Here is a 16,674-nt window from a genome sequence, read left to right as displayed (position 1 = left end):
GGAGCTGAGGTGATCCTAGAAAATGATAAATTGGCAGCAGCTCCGGATGCAGCAGCTCACTGCTGGCAGAACAGAACAAGAAATTAATTGTGCCTTTGATAGTGCAGGTAAATCCAAGTGTCCCTCCCTCTGCACGGTCAGGCATGGAGCTAAAGCTCATGTTGTGTATGGAAAACAGGGTGAGCCTTTCCTGCTGCAGGGTGGCACACTGGCAGCCCAGGGACCCCCTCCCCTGTTGGTTTTAATCTTTTTTTCTATAAAACCACACAATCTCCCATAGACAGCATTCTGTCCTGCATGAAACAATTCCCAGGCCTCTCTGATGGCCACCCACCATCAGTGCAGAGGGGTAAAGTGACCTTCCATCCCCACATGCCTCTTATTTCACACTGCCTTATTGGAAACAGCTTCCCCACTCCAGCAGGACAGACAAGACAAACTGTCAGAGCCAAGGGCTGCTCTGGATTTTTTTTCCCCTTGGTTTTTATTTTTTCCTGGACTAGCAGAGACCATCAGGAGCAGTTGCACTTAAGAGAAGGTGCCTCTTGCCTAGGCTGGATTCAATGCTTGGTGCTCTCAGAGTGCAGCAGGCAATCCTGATGTGAGTAATATGTGCATGTTCAGGGGCTCTGTGCTCTGAATGCCTTTAGTCCCTGCACAGTCACAGCCAGATTGGGTGCCAGAATTCATTTACAGCTTCAGCTCTAAAACTGGACCCAGAAACCCCCCAACTAGAAGCAGAAAAGTCCCCAGTGTAACAATAAAGCAGTGCAGGACAGATGAGGAACCTGAGGCACAGAAACCACAGCACTGAGAGCCTCCCATCCAACACGAGTGTGGCTCTGCCAGAGCCGTGTTTTCCCAATCCCCTGCACTGAGGATGCATCAAACACAGAGAGAGGCACAGACAGACTTGCAACCACAGTCTGTCTGTCTGTCTGTCTGTCTGTCTGACAGCCTGAGCTGCTGCAGGACATCCCCCAAAGGTTCTGGGGTGGCTGAGTCACTGCAGCCCAGGAGGGTTTTGCTCTACGCCACCCTCTGAGCTGGTGACCAGCCCTTACCCAGGCTGAGCTCAGCTCTGAACCCTCCCCATCCCAACTTTCCTCCACCAAACTCCTCTCAGTTTTCCCCTGGAGCACCTGGAAGGGCCCAGCACCCCCCAGGCCTGGCTGCTGCTCGCGGAGGAGCCGCGTCCCCGGCCGGGGGAGAGCTGTTTGTTTTTCCTGTCTCTCAGCTCTAATCTCTTCCTCGCTGAGGTCAGGTCACAGACTTCCCAAACACTTCCCAGCAGAGCAGCCTGGCTGCTGTGGGGTTTGGTTTCAAAGGAGAAGGTGCAGGGAGAGCTGAGCCCCCCACCCTGCCCGGCAGCCTCGCACCTCGGCCAAAACAAAGCAAAAATGACAAATTAGCTTCAAGGATTGATGCAATTTCTGATGGCCATTTTTCTTCTCTCCAGACTTGGCTCAGATCCTGCTGGTTTAAATTTAGTGACTTTAGCTGCCTTCTCCCCTGTGGTCCTGTAACTCAACACTCACGCTTTATACAATCCATTAGAGCTGAGAAGTGGCAGCTCACAAAGACACGGGCATTAACATGTGGAGAAGCACAAGGCCTGTTAAAAGGATTTTCAGCATTGTGGGGTACACAAAAGGCCAGGTATTTATGTTGGCCCAGCCAGAATACTCCATTAAAATGCAGAGTTTGAAAAACACAAATATTTATAGGTATTAAAAAGCATTTTAAGGAGATTAAGATCACCCTTACCACTGGGCTGATTTTTCTTAGCACCAAGTTGCACAGATGCAGCAAAATCAACTGCAGCAAAATCAACCTTCAGGAACTTATTTTACCCTTCTGCATCTGATCCATGGCACAGTGAGTTCAGGACTGTGTCTTAATTTTAATGTGCTGCAGTTGTCTTAAAAATATGCTTTGGAGAGGAGCAGGAGCTTCTGTGCTCATGGATGAGGAGAGATGGGAACTCCCCTCAAATCTGAGAGCTGTTTCATCTGGAGTTTACTTGGTATGTGCCCAGCAATAAAGTTAAAAGGGAGGCAACTAAGCTGAGGTATTAAGAGTGTGCTGTGAACAGCTGAATAAATGGGGGGTTTTATTTATCACATAAAATCCAAGTGTAACCACACAGAAGGTTTTCATACAATAAATTCTCCCTGAGACAGCGTTTCAAACAGTGATTGTGGGCAACATCACAACATGATTTATCAGGAGCTGCTCACTAAAGCAAACTCATGAGCACCCTGAGACACAGAGGGGGATGAAGCTCTCGGGTTGAGCCTCCCTGCTGTGAAAGCTCCCAGGATAGCTCTGCTGCATCCCACCCTGCTGAGGCAGGAGCTGCAGCTCAAATCTCCAGCCCACACAGCCCCCGCCAGGCCACAGAGCTTATTTCAGGCTGATTACCTTATCAGAGATGAATGAAACATTAAGGTATTTCAGAGTGACACATGACACGCACGCCACTGCCCTGCAGGCCACCAGCAGGGTCACATGTGCCACCAAAAGCAGCAGCTACAGCTGGCACTGCCCTCCCAAGGGCTTTTCCTGGGGCTTTGCCATGTGGAGCTCAGCTGGCCACAGGCAAGCAGGGGAAGAGCTCAAAGTATCCTCCCAAAGAGCTGAATTTGTGCTTCAGACAAAGTCTGGATGTCCACCCTGCATCCAGCAGCAAGGGGCATTTCTGTCTCATCTGCCACTTCTTTCATGCTGCTCAACTTTAGGTGGCTTGCCAGGCAGATGCTTTAATACCCCACAACATTTAAATGTGAATTTCCCCTCCTGACTATTTTTCCCTTCTGAGCAACTTTTGCACAGAAAAGCAGCTTTCAGATTGTGAAGGTAAAATATACTTCTCACACATGCCCTCCTTACAGGGCAATGTTATTTTGTGGCAAATTTCTCAGGACCTGGAAGCCCCATGGAAGAAAAGCAGACTTCCCCACAGCAAGAGTCATATTTAAGTCAGATATTCAAAGTCTTTTAAAGGTGCCTAACCCAAAATTTCTGCACTTGGCAAACACCACCCAGTGATCATCACACTGTTTTATGGGACGAGCTGAATGAGGTGTCTGTGTTGGGAACTTACTTTGCAAATTTGATGCAGAACTGAGTGAAATACTTCCTGGTGGAGGCCAGGTTGTCACGGATGATGGGGACATTCTGCTTGATGTGCAGGATCACTGAGGTGACATAAGGACTCTGGTCACCAACATGTTCCACATTCTGCCACTGCATCTGCACAGAGGGGAAAAAACAACCAAAAAATGACTGGTTAATTCATCAACATTCAAGTAACAACTAAGGGAAACTGTACAAACTTCCTGCCAGGGGATCTCTAAGGAATAATTCAGAGACCGCTTCTGTAATTCACCACCAAGGTCAAGTCCTTCATCATTAAAGTGATTGGGCAAAACCATTTCACAAGAAGACCCAAAGAAAAGCCAGAGCAGAGACTGTGACCAGTAACCCACACAAATGGGGACCACTAGCATCAAAAAAGCCTTTGGAGCACACCAGGCTGCTTTAATATTTAACAGTTTCCAGTTTGCTGGGATGAAGTGCCCATATAAATCCTGATTACAGGCATTTGAGAAAATATCTGCAAGCTTGCAAAGTCTGGATTCCTGTGTGGCAGCCAAGACTTTAATACTGGTGAGACTGATGACAGATAGATGGAAGAGGTAAAAAGTCTTAAAGTCCAAAGCACTCTACACCAGTGTAGCTCACTGAAAACACTGCTGGTGCACAAGCCAGGATGCCCAAGTCCAGCTCTTCCAAATGCATGTAAAAAGTACAAAACAAGAGGAGTTACTCAACCTCCCATTTTGTTTTCATTTATTCTCAGCACAACTGCAGGAGAACAGCCCCTGTGAGCCAGATGTGTGGCTCCCTTGATTTTCTCTGAGCCTGGTTTGCAGTACACAGGGCACTCCCAATTTAAAACAAGTGGAAAAAACAAAAACTAAAAGAGATAATTGGGTCTGGCCTGGTGTTGTGTATGTACCAGAGTCTCACTGAGGAACACAAGCACGCAGAAAAGCACACTCAGTTCTGCTGCTGCTCTCAGAACCCTGCAGTGTCCTCCCAAAAACTCTTTGGAGATCTGTTCCTCATGCTGGAGATGAGACAGGAGGAAAACTCATAGGAAATCAGGAGAGGAAACTGGGCACATATGGAAGATGAGCTTTTTCCTTTGAGGAGCTGTTTGTCCTCAAGCTTGTTTTCCCAAGCTCTGGATTTTGCATATAAAGTTTTTTATTCCTGGTTTTAATTTAATTTAATTTAATATGGCTACTTTGCCCCCCTGCAACTCAGCTGACTCAACTCCATCCAAACAATCCCAGCCTAAGTGACTTAGTGGGAAAGAAAAGCCAAATTCTTTGCAAAACCACAGTGTCTGAGTCTACACATGCCCCACTAAAGCTGCTTTTATTGAAACCAAACAAACCAAGCCCAGCCTGCTGCTCTCACATCAGCTGGGTGGCTGGAAGGGATTTCTCTCCCATCACCTGCTCCACAGGTTTTCACAGAACATCCTGACTTGGAAGGGACACACAAGGAGCACCAACTTCAACTCAGACACCCCAAAAATCCCATTCTGTGTTTGAGATTGTCCAAACACTCCTGGAGCTCTGGCAGCCTTGAGGCTGTGACCATTCCCTGGGGAACCCCAGCATCCTCTGGGGAAAATCCTTCCCCTAAAATCCAATCTAAACCTCGCAGCTCCAGCCATTCCCTCAAGTCCTGTCACTGGTTTCCTGCTTTTCTACTCCTCATGGCGCTGATCACACCAAAACAGAATATTCTGTGCCTTTCTCCCTGATGGATTCACACATTCCCTTCTTGACAGAGCAGTCCTCACCCAACACAGCATCCCCACAGAGTGGGAAACAGCCAGAAAGTGGGAAGGGGCTGCTGAGCTGAATTATTGCACCAACAATGAAACAGTAGCTTTTTCATTTTGTTGGTCATCATTCCAAAAGCAATACTTTACAACCAAACCTTTAACGCATGAACAGTAAAAATAGCCCTTTTGTGTGTGTGTGTGTGTGTGTGCATTGTGGGTGTGTTTCACCCAAAAAAAAACCCACCCAGTAGCTGCAGAGAAAGGAATAGCACACATACTGAAAAGTCATCAGAAGAAATATGAGCCCAACTCTGCTGGTAAAGCTTTGTTGCTGTCCTTTTAAATTTATTCCTCTTTTTCCCTTGTCCTGTGTTTTTCTTGGGACATCCACACAGTTTACATCCACAGGCTGGAAATGAGTGCAAGGAGCAGGAGCAGGGAGATTTCACTGCAGGGAGAAGCCCAAAGGCACCTGCAGGGCTGGGAGGACACACAAAGGCTGGAGGAGCTTCTCACAACAAAACACAGGGACGAGGTTAAAACAGGCAGGAGGAAAGAGAAATGTAGTCATGATATTTTCTGAAAAATCCTTTTCTGAAGATTTTTCCTCCTGAGAAGCTGAGAGGCCTCAGGACCAAAATGTAAACAATGGTTATCTGCTGCTGTGGAATGCAACAGGTGCATCTGTGATTGGTCTCATGTGGTTGTTGCTAATTAATGGCCAGTCACAGTCAGCTGGCTTGGACTCTGTCCGAGCCACAAGCCTTTGTTATTCATCAATTCTTTTTCTATTCTTAGCCAGCCTTCTGATGAAATCCTTTCTTCTATTCTTTTAGTATAGTTTCAATGTAATATATATCATAAAATACTAAATCAAGCCTTCTGAAACATGGAGTCAGATCCTCATCTCTTCCCTCATCCTCAGACCCCTGTGAGCACGGTCACAGAGAAACCCTGAGCAGAAATGGGGAACCCAGGGAAGGGCAGGGGCTCAAGGGTGTCCCCAAAGAGCCACCAGGTCCTTCCTTGTGTCCAGCCCTGCAGCAAAGGAGCTGCTTTGGGATTGAGAAGAGGAGGAATGAACCTTCATCTCTCCCTATTCCCAGCAGCATCCCAGTGCCAGCTTCTCCCTGCAGGCTCCAGCCTGGGCACCAGCAGAGGGGCTGGGAGGGGAGCAGGGAGTGCTGCTGGCCCCAAATTTGGGGACACAAATTGGGCTCTGCCCTGTCACACCCTGCCCTGTCACACTCTGCACATATTCCAGGGCTCACACACTCTCCTGAGAGCTCTTAATTAGCAGCTGTAGCTCTGCTTGCTCTGCTCTCAGGGTTTTTTCTGTGTGTGGAGTGCAGAAATGATGAAAGCCCCGCTCTGTCCGCTCGGCTGTGAGGGCACAGGGAATTGCAGCTGGGCCAAAAGGGTTTAGGAAAATGTAAAAAGCCAGCAAGAGGTTGATGGGAGGCACTAAAATGTCCCCCAGCCCCAGTTGCAGGCACAGTTTTGCATATAAATTGATGCTTAATTCAGCATGTAAATCAAGCCTTAGCCAGTGCAATCCATAAATTTAACTGGGGCGAAAATATCCCGTGCAGATTAGCAGCTCCCTCATCCCAGAAAAGAAAAAGGAAGCACACCAGGCAATGTGAGTGCCTGCTACAGATCAGCACAGACACATTAACAGTTCTTAGTTATCCACAATATCACAACAGGGGGGTTTAGGGCAAATTCTCCTCCCACCCACACCCCAGCTCCCTGTCCTGGTTAATCATCCTACATCTGCTGTAAAGTCTGAGTAAGGATTATCACCTACAAATTTCATAATATGGGCCCTTCTCAGCATTTACCATTTTCTTCAGAACACACCAAGTAAAGAATCATGGAAACCAAGCAGCATTCCCAGCTGAAAGCAATATTCCTGATGCTGTTTTCTGTGTTAAATCTCTTAACGTGGCCTGCAGCCAAAGTGGATTGAGAGGTTTAAGCATTTCATAATTTACCTCTATAGTTCCTGAACATTTTTGCAAAGGGAAAAAAAAAAAAAAAACCCAAAGCCAGACTCCAACAAAGGAATGGGAATGTTCAATCCTGGAGGACACCAGAGTGAGGTAAATGAAAAGAAGCTAAACAAAGGAAGAGCCCTAATGGAGCATGGAGCTTGAGAGAGCAAAACTGGAATGGATCAGCCACACAATCTTTATTTCTTTAATACAGGCTGAAATTTTACATTTCCAAATACTACCTCTGTGTTTAAATAATTACATGCATTTCTTATTGAAGTGTCAGAGTAATAACCCAGCCCTGAAGGGAAGGGAGGAGGAAGGTGAGGGGAAAAAACCTCTTGCACCAAATCCAGGTCTAATAAAATCACATAAAAGCAACTCTGTCTGATGCAAACAGAGCAGTGTGTGCACAAGTGACAAGTATTTATTTAGCTAATTTCATAACACTTAAACTTGTTTATATCTCATCAGTCCCATCACATGTGCTGCATTTTACCAGTGTTCCAAAGACAAAAATAAATGGCCTACCAGCTGCTGCTTTCTCAAGGTTGTGGTTTACTTGGGTATAAACAGGGAGAGCTAAGTGATTTAAATATTCCTGTGCTCTGTAGGCTCAGGAGATCTGAGGGGCTGCCACAGCACACAGGCAACACCTGAAGTGCTGAGCCCTTCCTAGTGGTGTTATTTGACTGGGCAAAAAAAATCCTCTTTCCATTTGGAACCTGTACAAGCTCTATTACCAGCTGCATTCTACTTCAAATATTAGCTGGGGGGTGGTGGTGGGGCTGGTTACAGCTGGAATACATCATAAAGCAGAAAGCTATTAAAATTCATGGCAGCCAGACAGTGCGTTGATCCTACAAAAATGGAGCTCTATGTTTAATATTTCTAATTAAAAGGGAAAAAAAAATATATATAGTTCAATCCACTTTTGTTGTCTTCACCTCTGTCTAAAGCAAGTCTGGGTTTTCACAATACTTTGGCAAGGAAACACAGCTCTGCATTTCAAACATATAAAAGCCAGCAGTGTAACTGCAACAAAATCCTTAAGCTCAGTGCTAGGGGCCTCTCCAGGAATGGCTCCACATGTCCTTGAGAGGATCACAGAGGCAATAAGGCTCAATCTCAATTCCACATCACCTCCAGTGCACTGCCTCCATTTCAGAGCCCCAAACAAGCAGCCTGGTAAAACTCCCTGCCAAAGGAGACAAAGGGGAGAGCAAAACCTGAAGGTGTACTAGGAATTTCACGCTGACAAAAGTTTTTCCAAATCTGAAATGCTCTCACTGGCATTGGGAGTGGAAAGAGAAAGCCTTGAGCACTTAGTGAATGTATTTCATTGTCTGTAGGTTTTAATGTGGTGCAAAAAGCATGGAAGCTCTAATCTGAATAATAAGAGGGTTTGGAGTGAGGGATGGGTTTATAAATACAGCAATTGCTGCTGTAAAAAGCAAGAAAAAAAATCAGAGTAAAAGAATGTATCAGTAGTGAAATCAAGCAATCAAAGCACACAAGAACTCCACATGGATCTTAAGGTGATCTCTTCTGAAAATCCAGCCCTACCTTGCTCATGGCAGTCAGGGCAGGGTCACAGGCTGCATCCAGGTCCTGCACTAACAGCTGGATGCTGTTGGAGATCACACTGCAAAAAAAAAAGAACCAAGCATGAGTTTCAGAATCACACAGAGTAACAGAGTGCCAGAACTGGAGCCTTTGACTGTGAGAGGAGGAAAATCCTCCACTGGCTGACAGCAGCACTGTGATGTGAGTGCTCACAGCCACAGCTTGTGCTGGGGAGGAGCTGGGAAACCCTGCAGGGAGCTGCACAATGGTTAAAGTGGCTCCAGGGCAGACAGGATGCTTTTACAGTTGACATTTCTCTGTTTTAACACAAATAAGGGGCTGGGGATCAAAGGTGGCAGATGAAGAGGAGAAATCCCCAAGCATCGAGCCCAGCCTGGGATTCAGCATCACATTTAATCCAGGCTGTGTAACACCAACATTTTATCATCTCTCCATTTATTCACAGCCAATATTCTACTGCTCACAGGATCTCGCAGAGAGCATTTTAAAAATGACATCTGCATGAGTTCTGTGTCTCCCACGTGTGAAGATGAAGGCAGATGTCTTATTTACACTATGTCTAGGACTGCTGCCATCCACTGTTTGAGTTCCTGAGACATATACCAGACTAAAGGACACATTAGTCAAACACATTTCCCTCCCTTCCCCCCCTTTTTTTTTAAATTTTGAACAGCATGATATTGCTTAGAGACATATTTAATGCCATCATGATATGATGTGAACAGAGGTGCAGCTGATCCTAAAACAGCAGCCAAGAAACTCTGCCTGCAGCAGCTTCTGCTAGGAGCAAGAACTGATTCTGTTTCACTAAGCACAGCTTTTAAAAACAGTGTCAACTTTAAATCTGCCACAGATGCATGTTTACAACCTCAGGATTATATTTGTAAGAAGTGGATTTTACTTTTGCTCTTTCTCATGGTGGTGGCACAGATGAGAATCCCAGGGCTGTGGGAAATCTGAGCAATTTAGGGTTTTTAAACCAGAAACCAGAAAGATAGCTTCCTCAAACCATCTTTCCTCTCTCTCATTGTCTTTGTGAAGTTTTGGACACTAATCTGGGGTTCACTGTTCAAAATATCTGTAAGTGTCCACCTTCTCACTGAGATATGGTGACACCCAGATGGGTTTTATTCTTCATCACAACCCAGAAAAGCTGCTTGTTCCCTTTCCTGAACCTCCAGCACAAAGTCTGGAACAGGATGCAAATTAAAACACTTCCTTCAAAGCAATTCATTTGTTTGTAAAGGCAAACTCATCCAAAATAAGTTGGAAAAATTAACATGGGGGGATGAAGCGACTACAGGCTTCAAGTTCCACCATCTAAAACTTGCATTGGGATAAAAAAAAAAAAAAAGCCTGTGCCTGTTTCTGCTGCTGCTGGGCACTCCAGAATCCCCTCCCTGGCTGAAATAATCACCCTGCAGGGCACCTGCTGCCACTGCCTGGCAGGGAGGAGATGAGCTCAGCACCAAGGAGCAACACCAAGCTCTGAGTGGGTGGAAAACGCCCCCCACCATTTGTGTCCATCCAAGGAGCAACACCAAGCTCTGAGTGGGTGGAAAATGTCCCCCATCATTTGTGTCCATCCAAGGAGCAACACCAAGCTCTGAATGGGTGGAAAATGCCCCCCAACCATTTGTGTCCACGCTCAGGAGTCCGTCAGAAGTGCAGGCTCTCACCTGAAAACCACAAAAGAGGGAGAGAGATTCATTTGTCTGCACTTCAGAACAAACTCCTGCTGTGCAGGGATGTGCTGGGAACACAGAGGATCACCCCGTGCTGGATGAGAGGGTTTGGAGGCTGGTTCTGCAGGAAAACCCTTCCAATCCTCAGCAGGCAGCAGTGGGTGGCTCCTGACACAATCCTGGCATGCACAGAGGGATGGATCAGGAGCTGAGGCCATGAAGGAGCAGCAGCAGCCCCAGGGAGCACAGCACTTCAGGGGTTCTCTGAGTGCTGCCCATTATTCCACAAAACAGGGAAATGATGGATTTCTGGATTTGCATCACAATAATTTTTCTCTTGTGGAATATCAAGAAGAAGTTCCCATAATTTCTCCAACTCTCCTAAAGAAGCTGCTTTGCCACCCCAAGGATAAACCCCTCTTTTTCTCCACGTTTGGGGTGGTTCTGCACTCTCCTTTCTCTGAAAGAAGAAACACTTCCCAGGGTGCATAAACAGCATTTTATCACTTATTTTATGACTGCTAACAAGACATCAAATCCCAGAAGAAACCCCTTGTTAGATGTTGAATGAGCCAGCAAGGTTTATAGCTCAGACTTCCACTGACAGAAGGCTGGACAAAGCCCTCAGCTGGAACAGAATGAAAGTCAATTAAAAGCCTTTGTTACAAGATACATCAGCCCTGTCAGTTGGACTTTAAACCTGTCCAAAGCAGCAAATGTGAGCTGTACATTAAACAACTTCCAAAACACTTCACATGGGCTGTCTGAGGCAGCCACTGTGGAAATCCAGCAGCCACCTGAAGCTGCTGCTTCCTGCTGGCAAAACTCACCTGTCCATGCTCAGAAAACCCCATCTCATGGCACATTTTATTTCTCTTTTCCTGCTACCTTGCTTGCTTTGGCTGAGTGGACACAGCAACCCTGAATTTCAGGCAGGGATTCACTCCTAAAAAGGTCTGAGAAGAGCCTGGAGGGGAGGGAAGGGAGTCTGTGCAGCCTGGAATGGAGCCTGGGACCATGTGAAAGAGCTGGATGGAGATTCACTGGGATCCTGTCCACTGCAGCAGAAAAGGAGGAATCACAGGAAGGAAGTCTTCTGAAAAAACATATCTTACTGCTATCTGGGCTGAATCTTTGTTTTAGGGAGAGGAGGAGCTGGTGACAGGGATTATTTTCCCAGTCTTGCCAAGATATTCTTTTGTCTGATAAGAGGCAAAACAACTTTTGCCTCAATTTTCTTGTCTCAAAAAACACATTCAATCTGTCTGTCAGGGGTGGAGAGGAAAGGATGTTAGAGCAGAATATTTTTAGCACCGCTACATGAAAAGTTATTTTAATGAATGATAATCTTCTCTCAATTATAATCCCCAAATATAAGATTGGATCAGTCTTTTATGTCATCTGAAATGGGGTTTGATCATACTGACAAGGCTGCTGATTACCAGGGGGAAGTTAAAGCAGGAAGGAATGTACTGAAATAGCTTCCTTTTCTTGAAATGTAACAGCCACCTCGCAGGGCTGCCAAGATGCAAACCATGCTTCAAATGGAAACTCACTATTTCCTCTGCCTTTTCCAGTGCTCTTGCTCCTTTGGCTTGGGCCATGGGGAGCAGCTAAAGCCTGAGCTAGTGCTCAGCCAGAGGAAACCATTCCTGAGCAGGGAAATGCCTGTGCCCATCCTGTCACACCAGCATCTCAGGGTTGATTTTACTCCAGCACCATCTGGCTGACAAAAGGGGATGTTTGACACATTGTGGGAAGAAATATGTGCTGGACATACATGCTGAAAGTGTCCATCTCTCCTGTCAGGTTGATTCTCTCCATTAGGCTTGTGTCCACTTTTTCTTTGAGCTTCTCTTCCAACTGTTGGGAAACAAAACAAGCAACAGGCAGATCAGGTTTCCAACTCGAAATAATCGCTCTTCAAAACTTACGCCCTGGAAAGGTCAGCTTCTTCAAACTTCATCTGTGACCAAACCATATCCAAAACTCATCCAGTGACACTGAAATCTTTCCTTCCTGGCATCCCAGACCTGCTGGTTTGGCAGGCTGGGCCATGGTGGCTCCATGTGCTCAAAGAATGAAAGCTCCAAGGTCAAATATGTAACTCTAGCACGACATGCTACCGTGCTAGCTTAACACTGTGGCATCTGTCCTGCTAATAAAGATGTTTCTCAACACTCTGCCTGTGCCCAAACTGCAGAGGAGGAGGAGGAGGAGGATTGCCAGACCTAGTGGTGGAGAGGCCTGGAGAGAGCCAAACATCACAGCTCATTGCTGACCCATGGCATTTTGGAAGCACCTGAATGTAATGAGTGCAGTGGCTGCAAATCACATCAGCATAAATTCCTCCTCTCTCCACTCCACATTGCCCCAGTATTTCATGCAAATGTTTTCCCAAAATTATTGTTGTGCTTGTTCTTATGAAGGGGAGATAATGAACAGAGAATTTTTTTTTTTTTTAATTTTGGTCCTCAAGCCAAAACAAATTATGTAACAAGCAGAAAAGGATTGACCCCAAAACTGATGCTGCAAAGCAGGATTACAAGCAAATTACTTTTCTGAGAAAATCAATACTTTTCTTTCTTTGAAATACAGAATGAATAATGTAGAGCTCAATAATCAATGGATGTTTTTAGTGCTTTTGGCTGTCCCAGTCTCCACAGGCACACAGAGGAGGGGCTGGTGCCCCCTCAGAGGAAAGCTCACCTGCTGGGTGGTGGCCAGGCAATATTCTGCAGTGCTCAGGATGCTGCAAATGAGGCAGAGCTCTTCTAAAGTAAACTTGGCCACTTCAGAGCCTTCCTTTTCTTTCAGCAAGCTTGTGATTGTGAGCCCACCACTGCTGCTGGTTGTCCTGGGGGAAAAAACAAAGCCAAAAACAAATCAGATAAACCTGTGAGGTTTTTGACACTCAAAGTGCAAAATTACTGCTGGATTTTAATGCCCTAAAAGGGCTTTATGACCACAGCAATACAGGACATCAAACCCACAAAAGGAATTTCTTTTCCAAAGAGCTTCAAGCAAAGGACAACTCACTCATTGACAAGAAAACAGATTAGGATGCAAGTGGAACACAGCCTTCCCCAGGTAGCTTCACCTTCACTGCCACTTAGCCAAAATCTAATTAAAGATTGCAGGAGGATCTCAGAACTATCAGGAAACTTGTCATATTTATCTCTGCAGCACTAAACAGCTGTCCACATGCATCTGAGACTTTGGCAACCTGGTTTAAAAGCTGATGGTATCAACAAAGTAAATTATGGAAGGTGTGCCTTCCCCTCCACTGTCTTCCAGCGAGCAAGGTTCATGGATCAACAAAGGCAGACTCAGAGCAGTTTAGAGGCAGGAAATTCCCTACCTCTCAACTCTTTATAATCCAAATCCATTAAAAAAAATAGGACAGTGATATTTATCTTGGACAGCAAAAATGGAGCACTCAAGAAAACGTGGATAAAGAATGCAACTGAGGTCTGCTGGAGAACACACATTAAATTTATCTTTCCACTTGTCTGGATGGAACCCTCTCCCCTTCCATCTGTGAAAGGTTTTACTGGTTTCAGAAAGTCATTCTGCTGCTCCCAGGTTTACAAAGGAAACAAGCTGAAGATGTTAAATGGCAAATAAAATTATCTGCAGTGGAGTTTTGGCAACATCTCAGGAGCACCTTTAGCCTGTACACTGATCCATGTTGGTGCAATCTCATTATGATTTCCTTTCCTTTCACTGGATTTACATCTCCAGATCTTATTTACACAGAGATAAAATGTTCCAGAGCAGAGGGAGGCACAGGGAAGCACTTCAGCATCTCAGAAATAAACCACCTTCATTACAAATTACCATATAGATGGTGTTGGGCTAAGGCAGCTGAGAATCCCAGTATGAGCTGGTTACCCAAGCAGCAATTCTGAAAGCCAGGACCCTCTGAAGAGTCTTGGGCTGGCATTTCAAAAGGAACTTCAAGAAACTGCAAATCTGACTGTGAATCAAAGCCAAATATGAAGCTGTTCTCCAGAGGCCCTTAAAAGAAAAACAATGTGTGACTGCGCATTTGCTCTCCCGCTTTTCTCTCTGTGCAAAAAACCTGAATTTTGGAGAAAACCATGAAGTAAATGGAGTGATCCTGCTGCTACCTGGGCTGTTTGACAGGGAAATGAGTGTTCACAAGGATGTATTCATGAATTATCTTTACAAATGATCAGCTCCTCAGTGCAGGGGGGATGTGTGCAGCACTGGGGGTGCCAGACTCACTTGGGCAGGTTTCCAGAGAGGATTTTCCAGGCGTATTCCCTCAGGTACTTCTGGAAGATGGTGGTCAGGGCTATCATGGGCTCCCCAGTGCTGAGCTGGGAGCACTGCACCATGCACTTCTTGTAGTACACAAAGAGGTCAGCACAGCTGGGCAGCACAGCTCCCCCTTCATCCACGTTGGGCTTGGGGGGACCCTGAGCCTTGAAGTCAGCCACAAATCTGTCAATCAGCTCTCCCAGATTCCTGGGGTGGGGAATAGAAACATATTTGAGTCAGCTGAGGGAGGAATTGGGAGGGAAAAGAGAGAATAATGCTCACAGTGAGATGCTCTGTCTTGTGACAGCAGCGAGTTCAGGTTCAGCAGCTGGGTATTCCCAGCCCTTTCTTATCTCCACACTCTGAGCACAAAGCTCACACAATTCCACAGCCCAAACCTTTTTGTGCTCAGGAGTTTTAGTGGCAGCTTCAAATCTCTTCTCCAGCCACACATAAAAGCTCCCAGGTCTGCCAGGGCTCAGTTCAGCACTGTGCTCAAGTTTCATTCCTGGCACCAGGAAAAGGAGCAGCCAGGCCTCCCATCCCAGCAGAGCTCAGGGAATTTGGATTTTGAAGGGATGTGCTCAAAATGGTGAGTCCCATTTGCCATTGCTTGGTCCCATTTGGATACCACCTGCTTTTGCACAACTTCACACTTCCTTTAAAGGAAGTTTTATTTAGCATAAGCACAAAGTGCACTTCCTACTCAGACCCTTTTTAAAAGCACAAAAAGCCCTCTTATTGTCTCCAGTGATTCATTACAGCCTGGTCCTTACTCTAATATTTCTGTCTTTAGGCAACAATAAACTTCACTCCATCCTTGCACCAGGACAAAAAGGCTTTTGAGCATGGCAGAGAGCCAGAGCCATCAACACAGGAGCAGAGAATCTCCTGATCTTGGGGAGTTCCTCTGGTCCTGCCCCTCCAGAGACAGCACATCCATGTCCAGCCCAGCTCCATGGAATAACCTCTGCCAGATGAATGGAATATCCATGGAATAACCTCTGCCAGATGAATTCCAGCAATAAACCTCCTCTCCCGGGCAAATTCACACAGCTTTCCTCAAGGAAGCTTGGATTTTGGGAAACAGATAAGCTTTTCAGATGAGAGAGGTACTCTGCTGACCAGGAGTTCCTGTATTTTATATTCTTATTTTTAATATGGTTTTCCTGTAGCTCTCCTCTTGCCATGGCACAAACTACATCTCTGAGGGTGCAATGGTTGGGCTGTGCCATGATCCAGAGCTCCTAAGGAGAAAACCAAATCCTCGGGAGAAAGGCTGAGACCTCTGCCAGTGAAAGGGGAAACACCCATCACCACCAACTTTCCCCCAGTTTTTATCACTTTTTGCTTTCCCTCTTGTGAGAGAGAAAATTCCAGAGATTCGGAGAAACCACAAGTCAGAGAATTCAGAGAACCAGAGAACCCACAAATCAGAGAATTGAGAGAATCAGAGAACCCAGAAGTCAGAAAATTCAGAGAATCAGGGAACCCACAAATCATAGAATTCAGAGACACAAGTCAGAGAATAAGAGAACCCACAAGGTCAGAGAATTCAGAGAAACAGAGAACCCACAAATCAGAGAATTCACAGAACTCACAAGTCAGAGAATTGAGAGAATTCACAGAACCCACAAGTCAGAGAATTGAGAGAACCCACAAGTCAGAGAATTCACAGAACCCACAAGTCAGAGAATTCAGAGAATTCAAGAACCCACAAATCTCTTCCCTGATAAACTCAGAGGCTGCTGCCTCAGCATGGATGAGCTCCTACCAGGGGTGATCTGCTGGGCCAAACTTATCTCCAGAGATGTTCCTGGAATATCAGGATCTCCATCATGGAGCCAGGCTGTTGCAGAGACAAGCAGCCCCTTTTTCCATGCCTGCTGCTGGAGCCCTGCACACAGCTCTGGTTGCACACTCCCAGCTCCTCAGCTGCGTTACAAGCACTGTAAAAACATCAGGCTGCTCCACTGATGTGATAAATCTCCACGCTGGCAGCAGCAATTGAGGGCTGAAGTGAAGCATTGATTGTGTTGGGCCACAGAGAAGCAGAATTTGCCTCCCTCTGTAGCTGTAGCAGAGCCAAACAGATGGCTGCTGCAGGAGGGCTGCGGCCTGCACATCCCTGCAGCTCCTCGAGGAAAGAGGACGTGCCTCACTCCTTGTCAAACCCAACAGCTGCATCTCCACCTCTGCATCTGTGCTGGCCTCCAGCTGGGCAGCAAAGTGGAGCTTTCTTAGCACTCAC

At 46.1% G+C, this 16,674-nt stretch overlaps 1 protein-coding gene across 2 annotated transcripts in view; it reads right to left on the bottom strand.

The window, feature by feature from the left end:
* VPS53 (VPS53 subunit of GARP complex) overlaps positions 1–16,674 on the bottom strand; it is a 64,427-nt gene that overhangs the window by 8,586 nt on the left and 39,167 nt on the right. For both annotated transcript variants that reach the window (XM_063173610.1, XM_063173612.1), the window contains exons 14-18: positions 14,388–14,630; positions 12,846–12,993; positions 11,917–11,999; positions 8,431–8,509; positions 3,107–3,255 (exon numbers count right to left, since the gene is read on the bottom strand). In XM_063173610.1, coding sequence (XP_063029680.1) covers positions 3,107–3,255; positions 8,431–8,509; positions 11,917–11,999; positions 12,846–12,993; positions 14,388–14,630 — 702 coding nt within the window. The remainder of the gene's footprint in view (positions 1–3,106; positions 3,256–8,430; positions 8,510–11,916; positions 12,000–12,845; positions 12,994–14,387; positions 14,631–16,674) is intronic.

The sequence above is a fragment of the Melospiza melodia genome, chromosome 21, assembly GCF_035770615.1.
Source record: "Melospiza melodia melodia isolate bMelMel2 chromosome 21, bMelMel2.pri, whole genome shotgun sequence".
In the NCBI taxonomy this organism is placed as follows: Eukaryota; Metazoa; Chordata; class Aves; order Passeriformes; family Passerellidae; genus Melospiza; species Melospiza melodia.
Note: the sequence above shows the minus strand (reverse complement) of the source record. Positions and strands in the feature narration are given on the sequence as shown.